Raw genomic sequence first — 21177 nt, 5'->3', positions numbered from 1 at the left:
ATTCAACAATAAATTAGATATTATTCTGGAAAATATACCGAAATTCTCTTATCGACGTTTCGTATTTACTCGAATGTCACACGTAATCATTTCAATCGCATGGCTTCCGTGTAAATTTGCCGAATTGGGAATACAAACAGGACTTTATTTTGTCTAAAAACCACATCCGGTGATCACGGAATACTTCATGTATCAATAGAATTCAAAACATTCCGCTATATAACGCGGTTTGAAGAAAATAACAGGCAAGTAAAATAAGCAAGTAATTGTATGGATTGTTTACAATATTGTCAATAGACGGATGTGGTGAATATAGAGTGTCAATATGTTCAAAATCGCAGCAGTATGTAGGTTGTTCATACAGTATACACCCCTCCATATGCCTGCAATCAACCATGAATAATCCCATCAACTCTCTTTGAGTATTAGTGGGGATTTATGACCTCTTTGATTCAAAGTTTGAATCAACATTTTAAAAAATAAACTGTTTCAGACAGAATTAATTAATCACAACTTTAACAATTGTCAATTATAAATATAGAAAAGATGGGATTAATAATTTATAATGTCGCATCATTTTACTTGTGTCATTCATTTTGATTGAAATAAACATGCATGTCGGCTAGGTTTTAGTTTTGGTATCAGTTCTCCATTCAGTATGGTACATGTACTGTACAGTGTCAGTCGGCCTTCTTGTATGTGCAGTGAACAACTGGGCTTACATGTACCTCAGAGACAATGCATATTGTTAAAAAAAATTGGTTTGCAGGAGAGATTTGGTAATCACTCATGTGCATCTAGATGTACATGTACACGTAGATATATAAATAGAATTGGTTATATCCGTTTCATGAAGGAAAAGTTTCCCGGAAAATGGTGTTTCCATGTACATGTATGCTGGTTTAGAATCTTATCTGTCAATAGTTTATTCTAGATCGTAACATGTTCCACACTTCATTCAACATGGACCAACGGCAACAGTTATTTTCCCATCCAGACGACATTGACACACTTTCCAAGGTTTAAAAAATTAGCTCTAAAAGTCAAACTCAGGCCATTCCATTTTTTTTTTACTTCTCAGTTTACGAACAACTATAAAAACCACCCCATATGAAAAGCATTTTCAGACTTCAGTTAAGAATTTTCTTAACTTTCAATCACTGTTTATGAGAAATATCTTTGATCAAGAAACCCAAAATTTTTTCACATGAATATGTATTGAAAATTTCTGCCAAATTATTTTATTCAGTGCAAAATTATGAGTGTTTGAATAATTGACAAATGTAGCATAGATTGTTTATTGTCGTAGCAACGGTACAGTTCTACTTTTTTTCGATTATTGTTTAACTCTTAAATGAAGGTGGCGTTCTAATTTACTTAAAATTGGAGCATTAATTAGGCTTGTCATGTGAATAAATGTCAAAATAATAATACATGTATATATGCACATTAGTGTTGAAACTACTATTCGGATATTCGTTAACGAATACAAAATAAGGGTTATCCGAATCATTTTACTATCCGTTTACTATTCGTTACAATATACATGTATTCTGACATTCCGTATGCTCTATACATGTATTTAGCCATTTTTCCATCTGATTACTTTGAAATTTTCCCCAATGCAATTGATCACGTACGCAGCTCTGATCATAAATGTTAACATTATGCGTATTCATTTAGTGATAGTAACTAATAAAATTATTAATGCAGTGCAACGAAAACAGTAATCTAAATAAAAAAAATATTCATTCATTCCCTGCGCTACTTACGGCATACGAGTTTAGACCGTGTTTTGACTTCCCACAATGAAATTTATTCATAACGACCTAGGTCACGTATATTCCCACTCACTGATTGGTTCAATAGTAGTAGATTATCAGAATGAGGCAAACGACCTTGGTGGAATAAATGACACATGTTTTTATTTTACTTTTTTCATTCATGTTGATTGAGCAAAATGATAAGTGGGAGGGTGCGGATAACAGGAGTAGTTATAGTAGTTATACTATACAAATTCCTTCACTTCATTGATTTTTTGGGATGTCATAGATAGTCTTAATAATTACGGCTAAAGGTAGGCACATTTTTCTTCACGGCTCAAACAATTTGCAAATCAAACATGTAAGAAATTATATGTGAACTTTTGATGGAATTTCACATCTCCGAATTATCCGAATAGTATTCAGATAGCCAACAAAAGTATTCGGATCAAAAATCTCGATCCGATTTTCAACACTAATGCACATTATACTGGTAACATTTGAAGCCAGAAAAAAGACATACAATTAGGCAGATTTAGCTCTTACATATTTCATCTCTAATTGATCAGTGTAATAATTATGATCCTTTAACTTTAAAAATACATTATGTAAGATTTAGATAAAGAGCTAGCCGTTCTTGCTATAACAGTTCGAAAATAGATCATGTAAAATGAATAATTTGAAAATTTCATTCAAATTACTCTATTGTGAGCGAAGATATTGGCCTTTGAAGTTTTGACAAGACGTGTGCAATAATTTCAACCACCATATTGGTTGTTTGAAGCTAAGTCTCGCTCCTCCATTTTTAGATTAAATCAAAATATGTCTGAACCGTTCTAATCTATTTAATTTCGGAGAAATCCGATGCCATCGAGAGTTGATTATGGCCTGGGTCAGTTAATTAATGTCTAATTAATAACTTAGAAAACATTTCAGGCCTAAAGAAAGACCTGCAATAGGAAGATTTAGTTCTTGCATAATGTATGTTTAATCTTTATTCTTTTTTTCAGAATGAGTCAATCAGCTCCGTGGAATGTTCACAATTCCCAGCCAGTTGGTGGAGTTAAAATGTTTGATCCAACTCAATTTTCAGGAGCAGTGTCGACATCTGCTGCTAATGTTCCATATTCAACAGCCGCAACGCAACAAGCATTTATACCAAACTCTGCAGGCGTTCATCAGGAATCTTATAATCCAAATTCAGTAGCCAATCAACAACAGGGTTATGCACCTCATTCAGTAGAAAATTCTTCATTCGCCCAACCAGGAGATCCAGCTCAAAATTTTCAGAAGCATGAGAACTCATGGAACAGTTGGGGTTCCTGGGGAACTCAAGACACCAGCTCCGGCATTGCTACCAGTCAGCAACAAAATATATACACCCCTGGTGAAGCCAGTGGAATTTACACCCCACAGTCTGAGGGATATGGACAGGGTTATTGGGATCCCCAAACCCCGCAATATGCCCAGCATGGACAAAATATTGGCGCTCATCAACAGGTGCCTGTCGCTGGGAACACTGTAGAACAACACCAACAATGGCAAGGATACACACAGGACCAAGGATATAATGTACAAACATCACAACAGGCCAATATGGCATATAACACATTTCAACCAGTGTCGAACGACAACATTAATAATTTCTCACACGATCCTCAGGCTCAGCCTCAATTAAACAGTGAACAATCAAGTCACTTTCAAAATCCTGTGAACTTTCAACCCCCTTCAAATGAAGTACCAACAGTAACACATAATACACATGATATCAGCCAATCACACGGCATAAGCCAGTCACATGATATTCATGTGAACCAATCACACGATATAAGCCAGTCACATGATATAAACCAATCGCACCTGACAGATAGTAATACGTATAATACTAACGTTTATTTCAATAATTCTGCTGATCATCAAACTGTCCCATTTTCAACTGGGCAAGTGTCAGGCGAAAATCAGAATCAGTTTTTAGATATACCTGGTAATATTCAGAGGACTGATTCTCTGATCAGCAATGCGAGTCTAGTGACCAGGGATTCCGCAAATAATAGTATGGATCAGGATGAATTGTTACAACAAATGGCGGGGCAATTCCAAAATGTGTCGTTAAATCAGAGTGAAGGTCAAGAACCCATCCATCAACCAAGTCCTGTCGTCACAGGAGACACTAGATCGGGTCATAATCCCACAGAAGAAGAACATCAAAGTCCTTTAAATGATTGGGAATTTGTTGGTTCGGTTCCCTCGTCATCGTCTCAACATAGCCGTCAAAGTTCTTTAGAAAATACTGTGAACTTTTTACCTAGTCAGCCAGCCCAATCAGGATCTCAGGTCTCGAACCAACAGCAGGGGACAGAAACTGTGGACCCCTATAATGTTAAATTATCAGCATCGTTTAATTCGGAGTCAAGTAGTTCCGCCTTTACTTCAAGTGTGTCCGCTACCTCTTCCAGTGTTGCGACATCAGGAACAGCATCTTTATCTGCATCTTTGAACAGCCCCCCTGGATCACTGAATCAACCTCCACCCCCAGCTCAAGCATCATCAAACAAGCCTGCTTCTTCTCCCAATCCCTTCCGCAGACAAAGTCCTAGTCGTAGCCCTGTTCCACAAAATGAGTCATCTAATAACCCAGTTATAAGTGCACCGATATTTCACCCCATACAATTGCAGTCACCAACTGCCACAGCCAGCCAAAACACTGATCTCCATCAACCAATCTCCCATGCAGACAATCAGCTCCCCTTTCAGTCTGCTCAAACTCTGAGTAGCAAGAATGAAAGTACTGATAATGCAATGACAAATCAACCAAAGACCGTCAGTGATAATACAGTGACTTCAAAAAGACCTGAAACAATGGAACCGAAGAGTAGTCCTTCAAAGCAACAACCAAACAGTCGGAGAACAAAGGACCAAGATTCGACTGACATCAGGCCATTTGTCATTGATTCATCAAAGCCTCCTGTGAATCCTACCCGAGATGCTCCACACTCGTCTCCAAGGAAACACAGCTCAGCATTTAAACCTGTGGCTCGTGCCAAACATAACATGTCTCCAGCTACCACTTTATGGGATGATGTTGTCACTCCTGCGCTGGGTGTTCATCTTGCTCCTGCTGCCCCCTCAGTCACAGAAGCTTCACAGATTGTCCCAATTTCCAAAAGTCGATCAGCTTCACCAGCAGAAAAGACATCCAGTCGATCGTCAAGACTGGATGAAAGGCGTAATGAATATAAAGGAAGTGACAGTGAGGCCGTGTCCGATTCATCAAGAAGTAAATATAGGGATCGAAGACTCGGAAGCAACAGCTGGAAAAAAGATGACGATAATAGATCGTTAGATTCTTTGGATGAAGTCAATTCCAGATTGGATTCGTATAAAGACAGACGATATAAAGATCGTTACGCTGCCAGAGATCCATATTATGAAAAAGAGAGACCATCAAGTAGATTTGACCGAGAACGACCTTCCAGTAGAACTGATTATAGAGATGATTATCGTTCGAGATATAGAGGTAATTATAGAGCCTATGAACAAGATCCGTACTATCAACATGAACGATATGAACGTCCAAGATCAAGAAATAATGGTAAGGATAGCTTTATTATTTACATGTACATGTATGAGTAAGTTTTTTTATTTACACTGAGACACAGTTACAAAACCTTGTTTTACAATACATGTATTTTAACAAAAATGGCTGGATGTACAAATAGTTTCAAACAATGAATAACTGACTACATATAAAAGTTTCGGTACTATTGTCATGAACCAATCTGATTGAAATACAGATCTATATTTCGTTTCGTTTTTTATACTTTCGATCACTTCTACTGTCGGTTGTAGTGGAAGGTCGAGTCAGGGGTCACACAAGTGGTTTTTGACCCTATGATGTCAGACATTTGATTAACCAATCAGTGTTGGTGTTTTTAGTGGGAAACACACAGTTTCGTGAACCTCATGCTATAACTCGCCGTAACAGACCGTTTCATTGGCTAATCTCTCACATTAACCAGAACCTAAAGATAAGTAAAATGAAATTTTGAACTATAAAAAACGAAACGAAATAGGATCTGTGTTTTAATCAGATTGGTAATGAACCTCTATAACACAGGCACTTGAAGGGATTAAAATAAAACTTCTTACTACTGCTTGACTACATGTATATACTGCATTAACAACAAGGTGTATCAGCCACCATATCGGGGAATTTAATAGAGCAAAAATTAGCCAATTTGGCTCTGATCACATTTCCATCAGATTGTACATTGTACTTTGTAATGGTTCACTTCAATTGTATTTTATTTCTTCAGAATCAGATCAAGTTGGCCAGACTGCAGATCGACCTAAATCCCGAGCCGATACTGAAAGAGATCTTCGAGATTCATATTACAGAGAAAGATATAGAGGTAAATATATTACAAAATATTACATATTTTAAATTGGGGAATTGGGGGGGGGTGCGGGTGAATGGTTAACATGTGCGCATTGTATCATAAGGTCTATCATTGAGTCAAGTGGTCTGATTTCAATTTCCCCCTTGTAGGTTACAAGGAGTAGGGTTGCCTATCCAACCTCATGGGTTTTCTCAGTTTCCTGTGATTTCCCTCCACTGCCAAAGACCCCTACCTGCAAGGGAATTATTGAATGAAAAAAATGAATCATATGTTAGACCCGAAATGACCTTGTTTGTGTCGAGTAGACATTTGACCCCATTTCTTTCTCTGTAGAATTAGTATAGTAATCATACCAGTACTTTTATGCTTATCATTACTCTGTAACAGCTGGTCATACTGAAAATAAGAGATTTTTGTTATTGCACATTAAGATCACAGAATCGGAACAGACCAGTTGAAGTATGGTTTCTATTTACGGCCAGATGTCTTTTGTCTTCAGTTGGAGAAACTATATTGATTTATAAACCCTGATACATTAATTAAGTAGGACTCACATAAATAATCAAATTCAAATAGTTTTTAAAATCAATTTCAACTGATTTTCTTTTAATTTGATTTAAGAAACACTGTAACCCGAGTATCATTTAATCTTGTGTACATGTACATGTATCTACCACTAATTTCTTTCACATTCATTTAATATCAAATTTTTGTTTAAAAATTTGTAAAAATCATTTAAAATCACCCCAAATTTGTACCTGTGTCCAGTTTAAAGCGCACTCATTAATTTTGATAATGAGTGTCCAATTTATAAGTATTTAATTTTCTGACCACTGTTCGAAAATTAATCATTATACATGTACGTCAATAATCAATTGGGTTATATTTTAACAGTGATCAGGAAATTAAACGCTTGTAAATTGGACACACATTATCAAAATTGAATGGTCAGCTTTAAACTGTACACAAGTACAAATTAGATATTTTTAAATGATTTTTACGAATTTTTAAACAAGGATTTGATATTGAAATGAATGTGAAAGAAATTAGTGCTAAATGCACAAGATTAAATGATACCTGTATTACAGTGAAAGGATCATTAAAATCTTTTTATATACATTGTACTCTGCCGATCCATGGATCTACATGTATTTGCTAAATGTTCTTAACAGTATGTAGGGGTTGGATGGCCGAATGGTTAGCGCGCTGTATCATGAGGTCTGTCATAGAGTCAACTGGCGGGGTTTCAATTCCCCAGTTGTTTGTGACAAGGTGTAGAGTCGCCTGACCAACCTTGTGGGTTTACTCCATGTCCTCTGGTTTCCTCCCATGGCTAAAGACCTCTACGCGCAAGCGAATTATTGAAATAAAATTGAAACATATGTTATTCCCAAAATGACCTAGTTTATGTCGAGTGGAGTTAAACCCCATCTCTCTCTCTCTCTCTCTCTCTCTCTCTCTCTCTCTCTCTTTTAACAGTATTATTGTTTTCCTCTCGCCAGGTTACGACTATGATCCAAGAAGAAGATATTATTATGATGAACATCAACGTAGTAATTATGATCTGGACTATCTTTATAGTCAGGGTTATTATGACGAATATTACAGTGGTCAAGGTCAAGCACGGTTAGTAATTTATTTGTCATGTTTTCTTTACCTGTTATCAAATCACAGGTTGTGTACAAAAAAATGGTAATGGTGCTTAAAGGTACATTGTCTTTAAATCTGGTTTGTTGAATAATGCTGGAAGCCGGTGATTGTCATTTGAATCCCTTGCAAACTGTAAAATTGTGAGAATTGAAGCTCTGAAAGTTTAATATCTAAGAGGAATATAAGTTCAAATATGGTTCAAATCTGTTTAGTATTTATAAAGAAACATGTTTCATGACTCGAAAATTTTGCGCAATTGATACAGACAAGCTAGTGATTTGATCTGATTGAAATTGAATCAAAGCCAGAAGATTATCCACAATTAGTATTTTGAATGTAAATTCTCAATTAAATGATAAATTACAATCTGATTAAAACACAGATCCTATTTCGTTTCGTTTTTCATAGTTCAAAATTTTGATTTTACCTGTCTTTACTACACTAGAGCCTGGAAGAGTTGTTATTTTACCGGCGTTCTCGCTGAAATGAGGTATTAACCAATGAAATGGTCTGTTACGGCAAATACTTGGCATGCGATGCACGGAACTGTGGGTAAACCAATAGAAACATCAACGCTGGTTGATTAATCAGTGTTTGATGTCATAGGTCGAAAGCCACTCGTTTGACCCCTGACACAACCTTCCAGATCTTCATGTAGTGTAGGCTATCGAAAGTATAAAAAACGAAATGAAATATAGATCTGTATTTTAACCAGATTGGATAAATAACTAACTTGACCATATATTAACGTGGATTAAACCTTAAAAGATAAGACAATGTTATGAAAAATTCAAATGACAATCAGCAGCTTAAAAATAAAGATGATAGATATACTTGATTGCATATATATATATATATATATATATATATATATATATATATATATATATATATATATATATATATATATATATATATATATATATATACATCTAAGATTTAGACCTCAGCATCTTTATCTTGTAACCCACAGTCGAGAAATAAAGACATTGTACCATGACTGGTTCTTTAGTTGTTGGTTTGCTGGAAATTTAATGTAGTAAAACATATAACATAGAAAACACAAACAGACCTTTGTTTTCTCTTTTAAACTTTTAAATGTTCTACACGGATCATAAGAATTAAGCATGTTTTAATTTATTGATGATGATGATGATGATGATGTTGATGACTGATACATGTACTTGACTAAATTCTAATCTTTTCCATTCTCAAATTAGAATGTTTTCTCATCTTTAACTTATTATACAATTTTGAATTATTTTTCGAGCTACATACAGTAAATGTGTATATCTAAATGTTTTTTTACAACATTTAAATTCTTTGTGTTTGATAAAATTATGGTTTTAAAACAAAGTAACTATCTTGCAAAGAATGTTCATAATCTGTCTTTAACATGCCAGCTTTAGCTTCTAGATGTAATATTTTAATATTTTAACATTATTATATACATTGTAACATACATGCATGTATATCGCAGTACTCACTCATGTTTTATCTGATTTAGACCTTGTGCACTGTGTTGGGTTTGGGTAGTTGGATGGCCGAATGCTTAACGCGTGCGCATTGTATCATAATGTCTGTCATTGAGTCAACTGTAGGGGACAACGAGGGGTTGGATGGCCGAATGGTTAGCATGTGCGTGAGCGCTGTATCATAAAGTCTGTCATTGTGTCAACTGGCGGGGTTCGATTCCCCGGTTGAACTTGACAAGGAGTAGGGTCGCCTCTCCAACGGTGTGGGTTTTTCTCCTCCAAATTCCTCCTACCGCTACGCGCAAACAAATTATTGAAATTGAACCATGTGTTAAAACTGGCATGGTTTCGATTGCCTGGTTGTAGGTGGCAAGGGGTAGGGTCGCCTGTCCAACCTTGGGGGTTTTCTCCGGGTCCTCCGGTTCCCCCCACTGGCTAAAGGACACCTACACGCAGGCGAAGTATTGAAATAAAATTAAACCATATGTTGGTCCCGAAATGACCTAGTTTGTGCTGAGTGGATGTTAAACCCGTATTTCTCTGTCTTTCTCTTTGTGTTGGGATTGTTTTCTGAAAGGTTGTGCAGTGGTGAAGGCTCTTTAGGATTACTAGGTAATGGAAGAAATATATGAAACTCTTGATAGTGGTGCAGGACTAAGAGCCGAAAACCGTATATACTATTTGAGTCACATTAAAGATATTTTAACTGGTGGAAATACATGTACATGTATATATAAATTAGAACACTAATAGCATATAATGCCCGTCTTTATTCCCCTGGTTGTTGTAGAAATTAGGTAGAAAAAAATGTCCAAATCCATTTCATTTCTACTTTTAATAACGTATATGTACATTGATGTCTGAACTGATAAAGAAATGTTAGGACTAATTTTGGTACATGTATGAATTCTGTGTGGTGATTGGGTCACTGACATGATTAAGTTGTATAATCCTTTTAGGGTGGAAGATATCTGAGAATAAGCACATGCAAGTGAACCACATTTATAACCTCATGATAAGATAACATGTCATAAATAATAATGTGCATTTATAGAGTGCTCATTCCATCCAAAGTGACAGAACAGTAGGATTTTAAACCCAATTTCATTTGATTTTCATCCAAGGTGATTGCTCAAGGCACTGTAATAAGTCAATGTCACCCACCTCTTTTAATTTACTTGGTTTCATAATTTCTTGATGGCAGGAGGAATCTAATAAAATCATAATGGGGTAGATTCTAAAACAAACCACGGAAGACTCAAGAGCATGTCACTGTTGTTATCCTATGCCAAAATGGTTCTGTTTCCATACCATAAATCATAAACCGTATTTTTAAAACTTTGTACACACATCAACCTATTATAATAGTTATACTTTTTACTAACTAAGAAGTGTAAACACATTTGACTTAGTTATTTGATGTAAAATGGTGTGTAATGTTGACGACTGAGTCTTCTTGTTTTATTTTTAAACATTGTTACATTGAATCTCAAAATTACTAATACACATGTAGTAATGAATACACCACACACAAACAAACAAATAAGACAAACAATTAGAATTAACTCATTATTTTCTATTATATTCAAGATTAAAAACATGAATTAGAATTCAGTATTGGTCCAAAGCAATCAATATTTATGTAGGATCCTAAAAAGCATTTTTTCAGACATAATAAACATTTTAAAATTAGTACACAAATCATGTATTCTATGGTTTCGGGCGCCATGGGTTAATGAGTAAAGACTACAAGACAATGTTGAAGTAATTAGTAATGGCTGATTCAGAAACGACAAAATAATAATAAAAAACCAGGTATGGAATGAACTAAGCAGGTGTTAAATTTGGGCTGTTCGTGTATATCACCGAACATAATTGATTAGAAATTACAATTTTTTTTTAAAAATTGAATATAAATCACATTTATTTATATACAGTCATATTACATTAATTTGTGCTTTTAGACCCATTTTCATCTATTTATGGTTTCAGGGGGTCTTGGTGGTTAAGTGGGTAAGACACTGGCTCGCTAGCCTGGAGGTCAGGTGTTCGATCCCTGCGTTGCCCGAGAAAGTTCATCCAGAATTTTTGGCGTGGTTCCCCCCTTGCCAGTGGTGCAGGACGGAGGGCCTGACAAGGACAGCTGTCTAGTCACTCAAATGAACAAAAAACAGAGTTCCTGTGTACACATTGGCGTGCCCGTAAAAGATCCCTTCATAGTTGGAATTCGATATAAGAGTAGGCCGTAGTACCGCTGTCTGGGCAAAATTTCCCTCATAGCACACTGTATGGTGTATGCCCGTCATCGTTAGCCCAGTCAGAGCAGAACAGTAGGACGTTAAACCCATTTCAGTTAATTTTAAGGTTTCAAAGAATAGAATTATACATCTTTTAAGAAAAAGCATATTTGTTTTTACTGATGTTCAGATTAAAACGCAACCATTTGAATTGTCCTTGATCTTGAGAAGAGGAAATATTGCACTTGACACAAGGAATTATACAGCCCAATAATATTTATATCCCTTTAGCATGTGTGGTCCATTGTGCCTTGACTACAGGGATGATTTGTGATTTTCATCTTACGACAGACCCTAACATAGATGCATGACATGTTTTTATCAGATAGCACATGACGTACTGTGTATTGTACATGAAAGAATAACGTTAATTTCTGTGTAACCATAGTAATCGCATGTTAGGTCCCATAATGCATCTTACAGGTACACAGATTATTATCGTCAGTATGGAGGCGACACAGATCAATATAGTCAACGATCTTATTCACCGCGGGGTAATAACCTCGCCATAGATGACGCAGATCAAAGGTAACAGCATGTACATGTACACAACAAAAGCGTTTTGCTTTTTCAGTTATTTTGCTTGAATTTTGATATTTTTTCATTTCTGTTTTGCTTATTTTTATTTTGGGTTTTATTTATTGTTTTTTTTTTCCTTTTTTTATCATAGATATTTCCACCATTTTATTGTGATTGTTTTTATTTATAGCTTCGTATAAACATAAAATAGATAGTATAATAAACATAAATATTGTTTATTATGATTTACCATTTATGGTTTATTTTAAAAAGTAAACAACCGGTTAAATATAATTATTGTATGTTTGTTGTAAATGTAGACAAGTGTTAACTAAACATTTTTTATAGGAGATTTCTTTAACCATTATTTCCCATGATTTGAACTTCCCTTTTTTCATCAAATCATTTTGAATTTGTTTATGGGCCAAGTTTTAGTGGGGTATAAAATTTATTTTATCCATTAATTCCACAATTCTATACAAATGTTTTTAGTTCATTTAATTAATTGTTTATGGATAATGAAAAATCAACATTTATTGCTATGGAGTAAGGTTATTTAACAATTTTTTCTGATGATTTATTTAACAAATATTTCTGAAGATTTTAAACAGATTTTTTTTTTTTTAAAATAAAATTCATAAATTTTGGTAAAAGTCCATCTTTATTTTTGTGGACTCGATGGAGTAACATTATATATATACATGTATAGAACCATCTTGAGTCCTTGAGGGGTTGACATGACAGGATTTGAAGGATTTTAAACAGAGTAAAATGTGATTAATCTGTTTATACTACGACCCCAGGGTCAATCATTACACCATATGTTATAATATATGTACAGTGTTATAAATCATTTAAATCTCTAATATACTAATACAATAATACTATTATTTAACAGTTTTATACATTAATCATTAATATCAAAAACTTTTAAAGAAGATAAATCTTGTTTATTTAGGTCAAAATAAAGTTTTTAATTGGGTTGATCTGATGAATTCTAATATTGATGAGACAGAATCGAAACGATACAAAAATTTTGACAGTTGAACACAAAATCAGATACATGTAGGTGGCCCCCAACCACTCACAGAAATAAAAATGTAAATGGTCCATAAAAGCAAACATATATATTTATTTATTGTATTTGTAATGTTGGTAGGCTCATCTGTCCAACCTAGTGGGGTTTCCTTCAGGTCCTCTGTTGGTAGGCTCATCTGTCCAACCTAGTGGGGTTTCCTTCAGGTCCTCTGTTGGTAGGCTCATCTGTCCAACCTAGTGGGGTTTCCTTCAGGTCCTCTGTTTTCCTCCCATAGCTAAAGACCCTTAAAATAAAATTGAACAATATGTTAGTCTCGAAATAAGGTAGTTTGTGTTGGGTGAACGCTAAACTCCTTTTCTCTCCCTTATTTCATAATTTTTATCTAAGAGTTCGAATCTTGTAATTTTAAGTCGTTCTTCAATCTATAATTGTAATCTTGTTCCTATTTTATAGTTATGATAGTCAAGGTCGATTGTCCCGACCATCCAGTCGTCAAGATGATCAATATGGTTATGATGCGTATGACAGTCGTCATGGATACTACTATGGACATGATTACTATGGTCAAGGTGGTTATTATGATCCATATGCTAGTTATCAAGGTAAGAAATACATGTACAGATGTGTAACCCTAGGCTGACAGTTTACATAGCTTTTTTTGATTTCTATCATGCACTGTGACAATCGAACAACTAAACATAGAATTTAATGCATTGGATGCATTATTTTCACCTGTCCACCTGCAATCGTCTGAACAACCAATGTCAAGCTTATTTGTCTAAAACTATTCCCCTTTATGATGCCCGCCAATCTGATTAAGACACAGATCCTATTTCTTTTCATTTTTTATAGTTCAAAATTTCGTTTTACTTGTCTTCACAACACTAGGATCTGGAAGAGTTGTTATAATAGGTGTTTTAGTAGGCGTGAGGAATTAGCCAATGAAACGGTCTGTTATGGCGAGTTCTTGGCATGCTCTGCATGGAACTGTGGGTCACCAATTGATTAATTGATGTCTGACGTTATAGGGTCAAAAGCTACGTGTACGACCCCTGAGGCGACCTCCCAGTACAACTGGTCAGATCTTCTTCTAGTGTAGGCAATCGAAAGTATAAAAAAAAAGAAAAAGAACTTATAGATCTGTATTTTAATCAGATAGGATGCCGACATGCAATTATCTGAACTACCATGCATCGAGAATGTTTTCTTTAATCACAACCACTGAACCCTATGTTTTATACATGGTGGCATCTTGTAGGCTGGTGTATATATGGTTCCTGTTATATTTTCTCCCCAATTGACCATATGTTGAGTGGACATTTTTGATTGTAATCGTCGTACATGGGGGTATTGATAGAATTTTAGATGTCAGTCGTCTTCTTCATTTTTAGATTCATCATATCAGCGATTGACGCCACACAAGTATACTATACCTCACATGAAAGCATGTTTTGGTGCTAATGGTCAGCTCATTAAGATATTACCAAACCGACCAGCAGACGGTCAGCCTGCCGTCGTAGAAGTACATGAAATAGAATCCATTTTAGCTGATGTCAAAGGTGCTGAAGAGGTCAGAGAATTTCCAGGGCCTTTAGTAAGGTAAGAATTAGTTTAGATTCTATGATTTCAGTTTTATACTGCAAATGGCTAAGCTTTTGTAAAATTTGAATTACCACTTAAACAGGCGTTATGTTAGCGCTAAATCTCCTTATTGCAGGTCTTTCTTTTGGCCTTAAATGTTATATAGATTATTAATTAGATATTTATTAACATGAAAAGACCTTAATCAACCCTCGATGCCATTGGTTGGCTCCGATTTTAAGTAGATTAGAACAGTTTTGTCATTTTGTCAATGCACATACATGTATAGCCAGTGATAGATTCGCTCAAAATAAAGTAATTTGAATGAAATTTTCAATATATTCATTTTGCATTATCTATTTTTAAACTAGTATAGCACGAACAGCCAGCTCTTTATCTAAATCTTACATAATGCCCCTTTAAGAGAGCCTCACAGGGTAAGGAAGAGGTGTCTTCTTTATGTGTAAAATATGGCTTGGTGGCACTGACTCACACTAACCAAGAAGACCGAGTTCAATCCCTGTGTTTACAGAGAAAATTCTGTCTGGATATTTCCGCCTAGGTCTGGCAAGCAACAGAATCTAGTCATTACAAATGGATCAAAAAAAAACAATTTTCCTCATATCACAAGTTCTTATGTGTACCTGTCTATATTGACCAGGTTGATGAAGAGATGAAGGACATTAAACCCTAACTCATTTGGTATTATTATAACCTCGGTAGATTTTTACCAAGCTGGAAATATTTGATGAATAATTTTTGACATGTGACTTCTATCGTTAATATCTGTCACTAGCGGATGTTAAAGATCTGCACGGGTTGAAAGTAGAATAACTCTGAAACCGAAAGCAGTAGGCTAACGCCACCTAGCCTATGTTACTCTGAGTTACCCTATACACCAAATTGCAGCCTCGAGGATAGCTCTGGTGTAGCTTTCAACTGACAAACGACAGTCACAAATATGAGTATAGATTAGGTCAGCTTAGTAAGCACTTTTAACGTTAAATTTCTCTTTTCTTTTTCTAGGGGTGACACACATAAAAATGATGTATTATTATTCTGTCAAAGAAAAGCTAAGATGTGTAATGAAGATATAAATATGGTGGATAGAGAGTCTGCTGAATTAACATGGCGTCTGCTAGAAGTTCTGATAAAACAAAATGGTGTAAGTTATCCTCATATACATATTTAAACATACATTATGCAAGATCTAAATCTGCCAATAGCAGGTCTTTCTTTAGGCTTTAAATGTTATCTAAATTATTATTTCCACATTTATTAACTTCTCCAGTCCATAATCAACTCTTGATGTCATTGTTAGCCTGCGATATTTTCTGGATTTGAATACATTTTGTGATGGATAATTTATTGTAATAATGGATAATCGAGACTTTGTTTGTTATCACACCAATGTCAGTAATGACGACCGAGACAAGCCTAAAATTCAATGGCTAATATCTTGGTACAGAGTGAAGCAATTTGACTGAATTATAGCGAGACCTTTCAGCTCTTTATCTAATCTCACCTAATACACCTTTAAGTAGCATACAAACCAATGATTCTGTTTCATCCGTATATCCAAGACATATGCACCGGGATTGGACGCAAATATTATGTGGTATCGCACATCTGAATGTGGGGTATCTAACTCAAAATTCCAAAATATTTTCGATTAGTGAGAGTAAAACAAACTCTATTTTAATGAGTGCTCCCGTATATATTAGACTGAAGGGCTTCGTTGTGACATTGTCATGGACCAGGGTGAGCACCACCTTAAAAGGCAGTGGACGCTTATGGCTACCTCAATCACCCAATTTAATATTTGGTGTTTATTACTTGCAATATCTGTGTAGTTTGTCTTATCCACAGGTAGTTAAACCCCATTTCTCTCTCTCTCTCTCTCTCCCTCTCTCTCTCTCTCTTGTCCACAGGTTGTCTTATTAGTTTTGTTTTGGTTGTTCTCCTACACTTGGTATGGTTTCCTTTTGTCAGTGGTGCACGACTGAGGGCCTGACAAGGACAGCTGTCTAAGTCATTTGAATGGGTTGAAATAAAATGAGGTCCCGTGTACACATTGGCATGCATGTAAAAGATCCCTTGGCAGTTGGAATTTGACTAAGCCAGGCAAAATTTCCCTCATAGCACACTGTATGGCGTATTCCCCGTCTTCATTAACCCAGTCGGAGCAGAACTGTAGGGCGTTAAAACCCATTTCATTTCATTTATGAACTTGTTGAATGCAAGTTTTACCCTATAACATGTACAATAAAATGTTTCTACTTTGTGTTTTTCTGTAGACTGTGATAGGTACAGATATAGCAGATTTATTACTCGAAGGTCATGAACCCTCAACACATGAATACAGTATGTCTGGTGTAAAAATAGCTACCAGTCTGGAAAATCTAGACACATCAACTCTGGATGAAACAGAAGAAAAAGTCACGTCAGATAGAACTGTTATCAATAAAGGAAAATCACGAGAAGATGTTATTGATAGATTCAGACATCTTTTACTCTATGGACGAAAAAAGGTGGGTGTATTTTGCATTCAGGCCATTATACTGTAACCCGGGTATCGTTTAATCTTGTGTATCTAGCACTAATTACTTTCACAATCGTTTAATATCAAATTGGACACTTATTATCAAAATTAATCATTCAGCTTTAAACTGGATGCAAGTACAAATTAGATGATTTTGGGTGATTTTAAATGATTTTTGCGAATTTTTAAATAAAGATTTGATAGTAAACGAATGTGAAAAAAATTAGTGCTAGATACACAAGATTAAATAATACCCAGGTTACAGTGTTAGGTTTAGCAAATATATAAATCTGCCTCCTGAAACATGCACAAAATGTTCCGTACAAAAAGCAAGATCTTGTGTACATAATACTGTGCACGTAAAAGAAACCTTGGCAGTTGGAGTTCAATGAAGAATAATTCTGTATAAACATACTGCATGCTGTCTGAATCAGCCCAATTGGTGCAGAAAGGTCCGATGTTAAACCCCATTACATTTCATTTCCGTATTCAAGTGGTCAGGCTCTAGGCTCTTGACAAAAGTGCCCCAAGTTCGAATCCCAATGTGACCGAATAGGTTCTTCAGGATATTTTCAACCCAGCTTTCATTGTCAGGGGTTGCTAACGAGCAAAATTTGCCAGAATTTTGAAAGGACCCGAAAAAATGAGGTGCATCCGTGACGCATTGACATTTACATAAAAGAAGCCATGACAGTTGGCAATCCGATTGTGCCTTATTTCATGTCTGACAATGTCTAGATTAGATAATGAATGTTGGGTTTATAACTGTTTAATTTCTGGAGCAGTGTTGAGTAATGAACAGAGAAATTAATTACTCAAAACATTTTGAGAAAGAAAACAGTTATAAACCCAACACCCATTATCTAATCTAAACCATTTTAAACTACACGACAGTAGGAACCGAATAGCTTTCTATAATTATCAACGAACTTTGACAATTTGCCTACAATGACTTGAAACTAAACACTAATTACAGAAACTCCTGCTAAAACAGCATAACTACATGATACTTAAGTTGTAGTGTACTGTAGTATCACTGTGCAAGGGATAAAAACATTATATATATAAACTGTTTCTATATCAATTTGTAAATAATTTATTTGTATATTTAACATATAATCGTTGGTGATATCACTTTGGTGGAAGCGGACATTAAACAAAGCAATTTCACACACAATTTTATTTTAACAGGATGCTTTAGAATGGGCTATGAAGAATAATATATGGGGTCATGCCTTATTTTTGGCTAGTAAAATGGACACAAGAACACATGCCAATGTTATGACGAAGTTTGCTAACAGTGCCATGAAAATGAATGATCCGTTACAGACGTTATACCAACTGATGTCTGGTCGACAACCAGCAGCCGTTACAGTAAGTTATAAGTAGCCATTTTGTTTCAAGTTTTTACTGCTTTTCAAACCAGTAAATAGTTTTACAGCAGTAGTTAAATATTTCTGATCTCTTAATAATGAATGGGGATTGGATGGCCGAATGGTTAGCATGTGCACGCTGTATCATGAGTTCTGTCATTGAGTCATCTGGCATGTGACAAGAAGTAGGGTTGCCTGTCCAACCTTGTTGATTTTCTCTGGGTCCTCCGGTTTCCTCCCACAGCTAAAGACCCCTACGCACAAGCAAATTATTGAATTAAAATTGAACCATATGTTATTTGGTATAAAATCAGTTCTACTATCTATTAAACAAAATTGATTATATTTATCTGTATTTTTCAGTGTATGTCTGATGAAAGATGGGGAGATTGGAGACCACATTTAGCTATTATTTTATCAAATCATACATCTAAAACTGATATAGATAGAAAATCTATAGCAACGCTAGGTGACACACTTGGTAAGATACTGATTGTCACATATTTATGGGGGGTGCTCGATTGTCAGTCGGGGAATGTCCTGAATTGACAGAATCGCAATCAAGTGACACAGAATTCAGCCTTGTCACAGTTCTGTCAGTCCCGACTATGGAGATGGTGTGAGTAAAATCGTGACGTATTTTAAGTAACAAATATGTTTCAGCTGTCATGATTGGTTGAGATATTTTTTATACAATCGGCACATGCGTTTTACTCCGAAATTCCCCATTTTACTCGATTGACACTATTTTTGGAATTGTGAGAATTTAATACCGGAATGTTCAATTGAGTATCCCCCGAATGTCGTTGGGGGAATTGGTGGTAAAGGGAGATAATTAGAGTTTAACCGTCACCTGACCAAGAGGTGATGTGACCAAGAATGTTTGTCTGAATTTCCCAGCCTTATTTACCTTTGCCAGTGTTGGTGGATAAATGGGGCTGCCAAGGAAAAGTATATAGTCCTTCGGTTGATACATTAAAACCAAAGTCCCATGTATACTATAAAGAGTTTAGGAAATATCACCACTCATGTATCCAAATGCATTAAACCATTATAATAGATGGTAGATGAAATTGTTTATAAATTGGTTTTATAGTTTCTGAAATCACCTAACTTTAACATTTTCTTGATTTGTGTTAAAATTTATTAAGCATAAGATAATTTTATTTTGTTTATAACAGTCTTCAACTGGGTTTTTAAAATAACAGATTGTATATTTATAACTAAAGATCAGCATATAATTTGATTATATTTTAGCTGCCAAAGGCTGTTTAAATGCCAGCCATTTTTGTTATATAATGGCACAGACACAGTTTGGTACTTTTACCAAGAAAACATCCAAAATAGTTTTAATTGGTTCAAGTCACAAGTAAGTAACTTCTGAAATTGTTTTTCTGGTATTGTCAATACAGCGCCTGATTTTATACACATATAAAGTTTTTAAATGTAAATTAATAGGAAATGTCAAAGTCTTTAGTAAATATAGAAATGAAATGAAATGGGGTTTAACATCCCACTGTTCTGTTCTGCTCTGACTGGGCTAATGAAGACGGGCATACGCCATACAGTGTGCTATGAGGGAAATTTTGCCCGGACAGCGTCACTACGGCCTACTCTTATATCGAATTCTAACTGTCAGGAGATCTTTATGTGCACGCTATACACAGGACCTTGGGTTTTAGTCCCTTCCGAGTGACTAAGACAGTTGTCTTGTCAGGCCCTGCATCACTGACAATGTTGAAACACCCCGGAAAATTTGGATGAACTTTCTCGGCCAACGCAGGGATCGAACACCCAACCTCCAGGCTAGCGAACCGGCGTCTTACCCACTTAGCCACTGCTAAAGACTCCTACACGCAAGCGAATTATTGAAATAAAATTGAACCATGTGTTAGTCTCAAAATTACCTAGTTTGTGTCGAGTGGACATTAAACCCCCCTCTCTCTCTCTCTCTCTCTCTCTCTCTCTCCCTCTCTCTCTCTCTTTCTCTTTTAATTTAAAGCCTACAACTAGTTCCAAAGAGGTCTCTGTCATCTGACATGTGAATAAACGGCACATTTCTGGCAGACGACAGAGCCTATAATAGGCCACTAATCCTGATAATGGATACATTCCGAGCCAGTTTTTATCAAAAATCAGATGTGACTGTATATTTATTTTTAAATGTCACAGTGTTTATTGTTATGTTGATTTTTTCTGTATTTTTCAGTTTAAGTTTAAAAGAATTTGCCACGAACCAAGCCATTCAGTGTACAGAAATATATGAATACGCTCAATCACTAGGAAACGCCAAATTTGTATTACCGCATTTACAGGTTTGTTTTAATACATCAATAACTTAATTACGTTGGGGGGGAAAGCCACTGTGGCTCAGTTGGTAGGATGTTGGCTCACTAACCTGGAGGTCCCCTGTTCGATCTTTGCATTGGCCTAGAAAGTTCATCAAGATTTTCCAGTATGGTTTCGCTCCATGTCAGTGGTGTAGGATGAAGGGCCTGACAAGGAACAAGGTATAATTGTTCGGATGGGATGAAAAAT

At 35.6% G+C, this 21177-nt stretch overlaps 1 protein-coding gene across 4 annotated transcripts in view; it reads left to right on the top strand.

Annotated features, from left to right (window-relative positions):
* The first annotated feature begins 74 nt into the window (after positions 1-74).
* Positions 75-21177, top strand: part of LOC126829306 (protein transport protein Sec16A) — a 49743-nt gene continuing 28640 nt past the window's right edge. For 2 of the 4 annotated variants that reach the window (XM_050559095.2, XM_050559087.2), the window contains exons 1-13: positions 75-245; positions 2774-5355; positions 6080-6175; positions 7666-7789; positions 12009-12113; positions 13597-13745; positions 14535-14742; positions 15751-15889; positions 17022-17255; positions 18458-18640; positions 19003-19120; positions 19897-20008; positions 20849-20954. In XM_050559095.2, the coding sequence (XP_050415052.1) occupies positions 2775-5355; positions 6080-6175; positions 7666-7789; positions 12009-12113; positions 13597-13745; positions 14535-14742; positions 15751-15889; positions 17022-17255; positions 18458-18640; positions 19003-19120; positions 19897-20008; positions 20849-20954 (4155 nt within the window). In that variant the 5' untranslated portion in view covers positions 75-245; position 2774. Of the gene's footprint in view, positions 246-2773; positions 5356-6079; positions 6176-7665; positions 7790-12008; positions 12114-13596; positions 13746-14534; positions 14743-15750; positions 15890-17021; positions 17256-18457; positions 18641-19002; positions 19121-19896; positions 20013-20848; positions 20955-21177 lie in introns of those variants that run through there. The other 2 variants (XM_050559104.2, XM_050559112.2) reach the window with 2 other exon arrangements.

The sequence above is a fragment of the Patella vulgata genome, chromosome 1, assembly GCF_932274485.2.
Source record: "Patella vulgata chromosome 1, xgPatVulg1.2, whole genome shotgun sequence".
Taxonomy (NCBI): domain Eukaryota; kingdom Metazoa; phylum Mollusca; class Gastropoda; family Patellidae; genus Patella; species Patella vulgata.
Note: the sequence above shows the minus strand (reverse complement) of the source record. Positions and strands in the feature narration are given on the sequence as shown.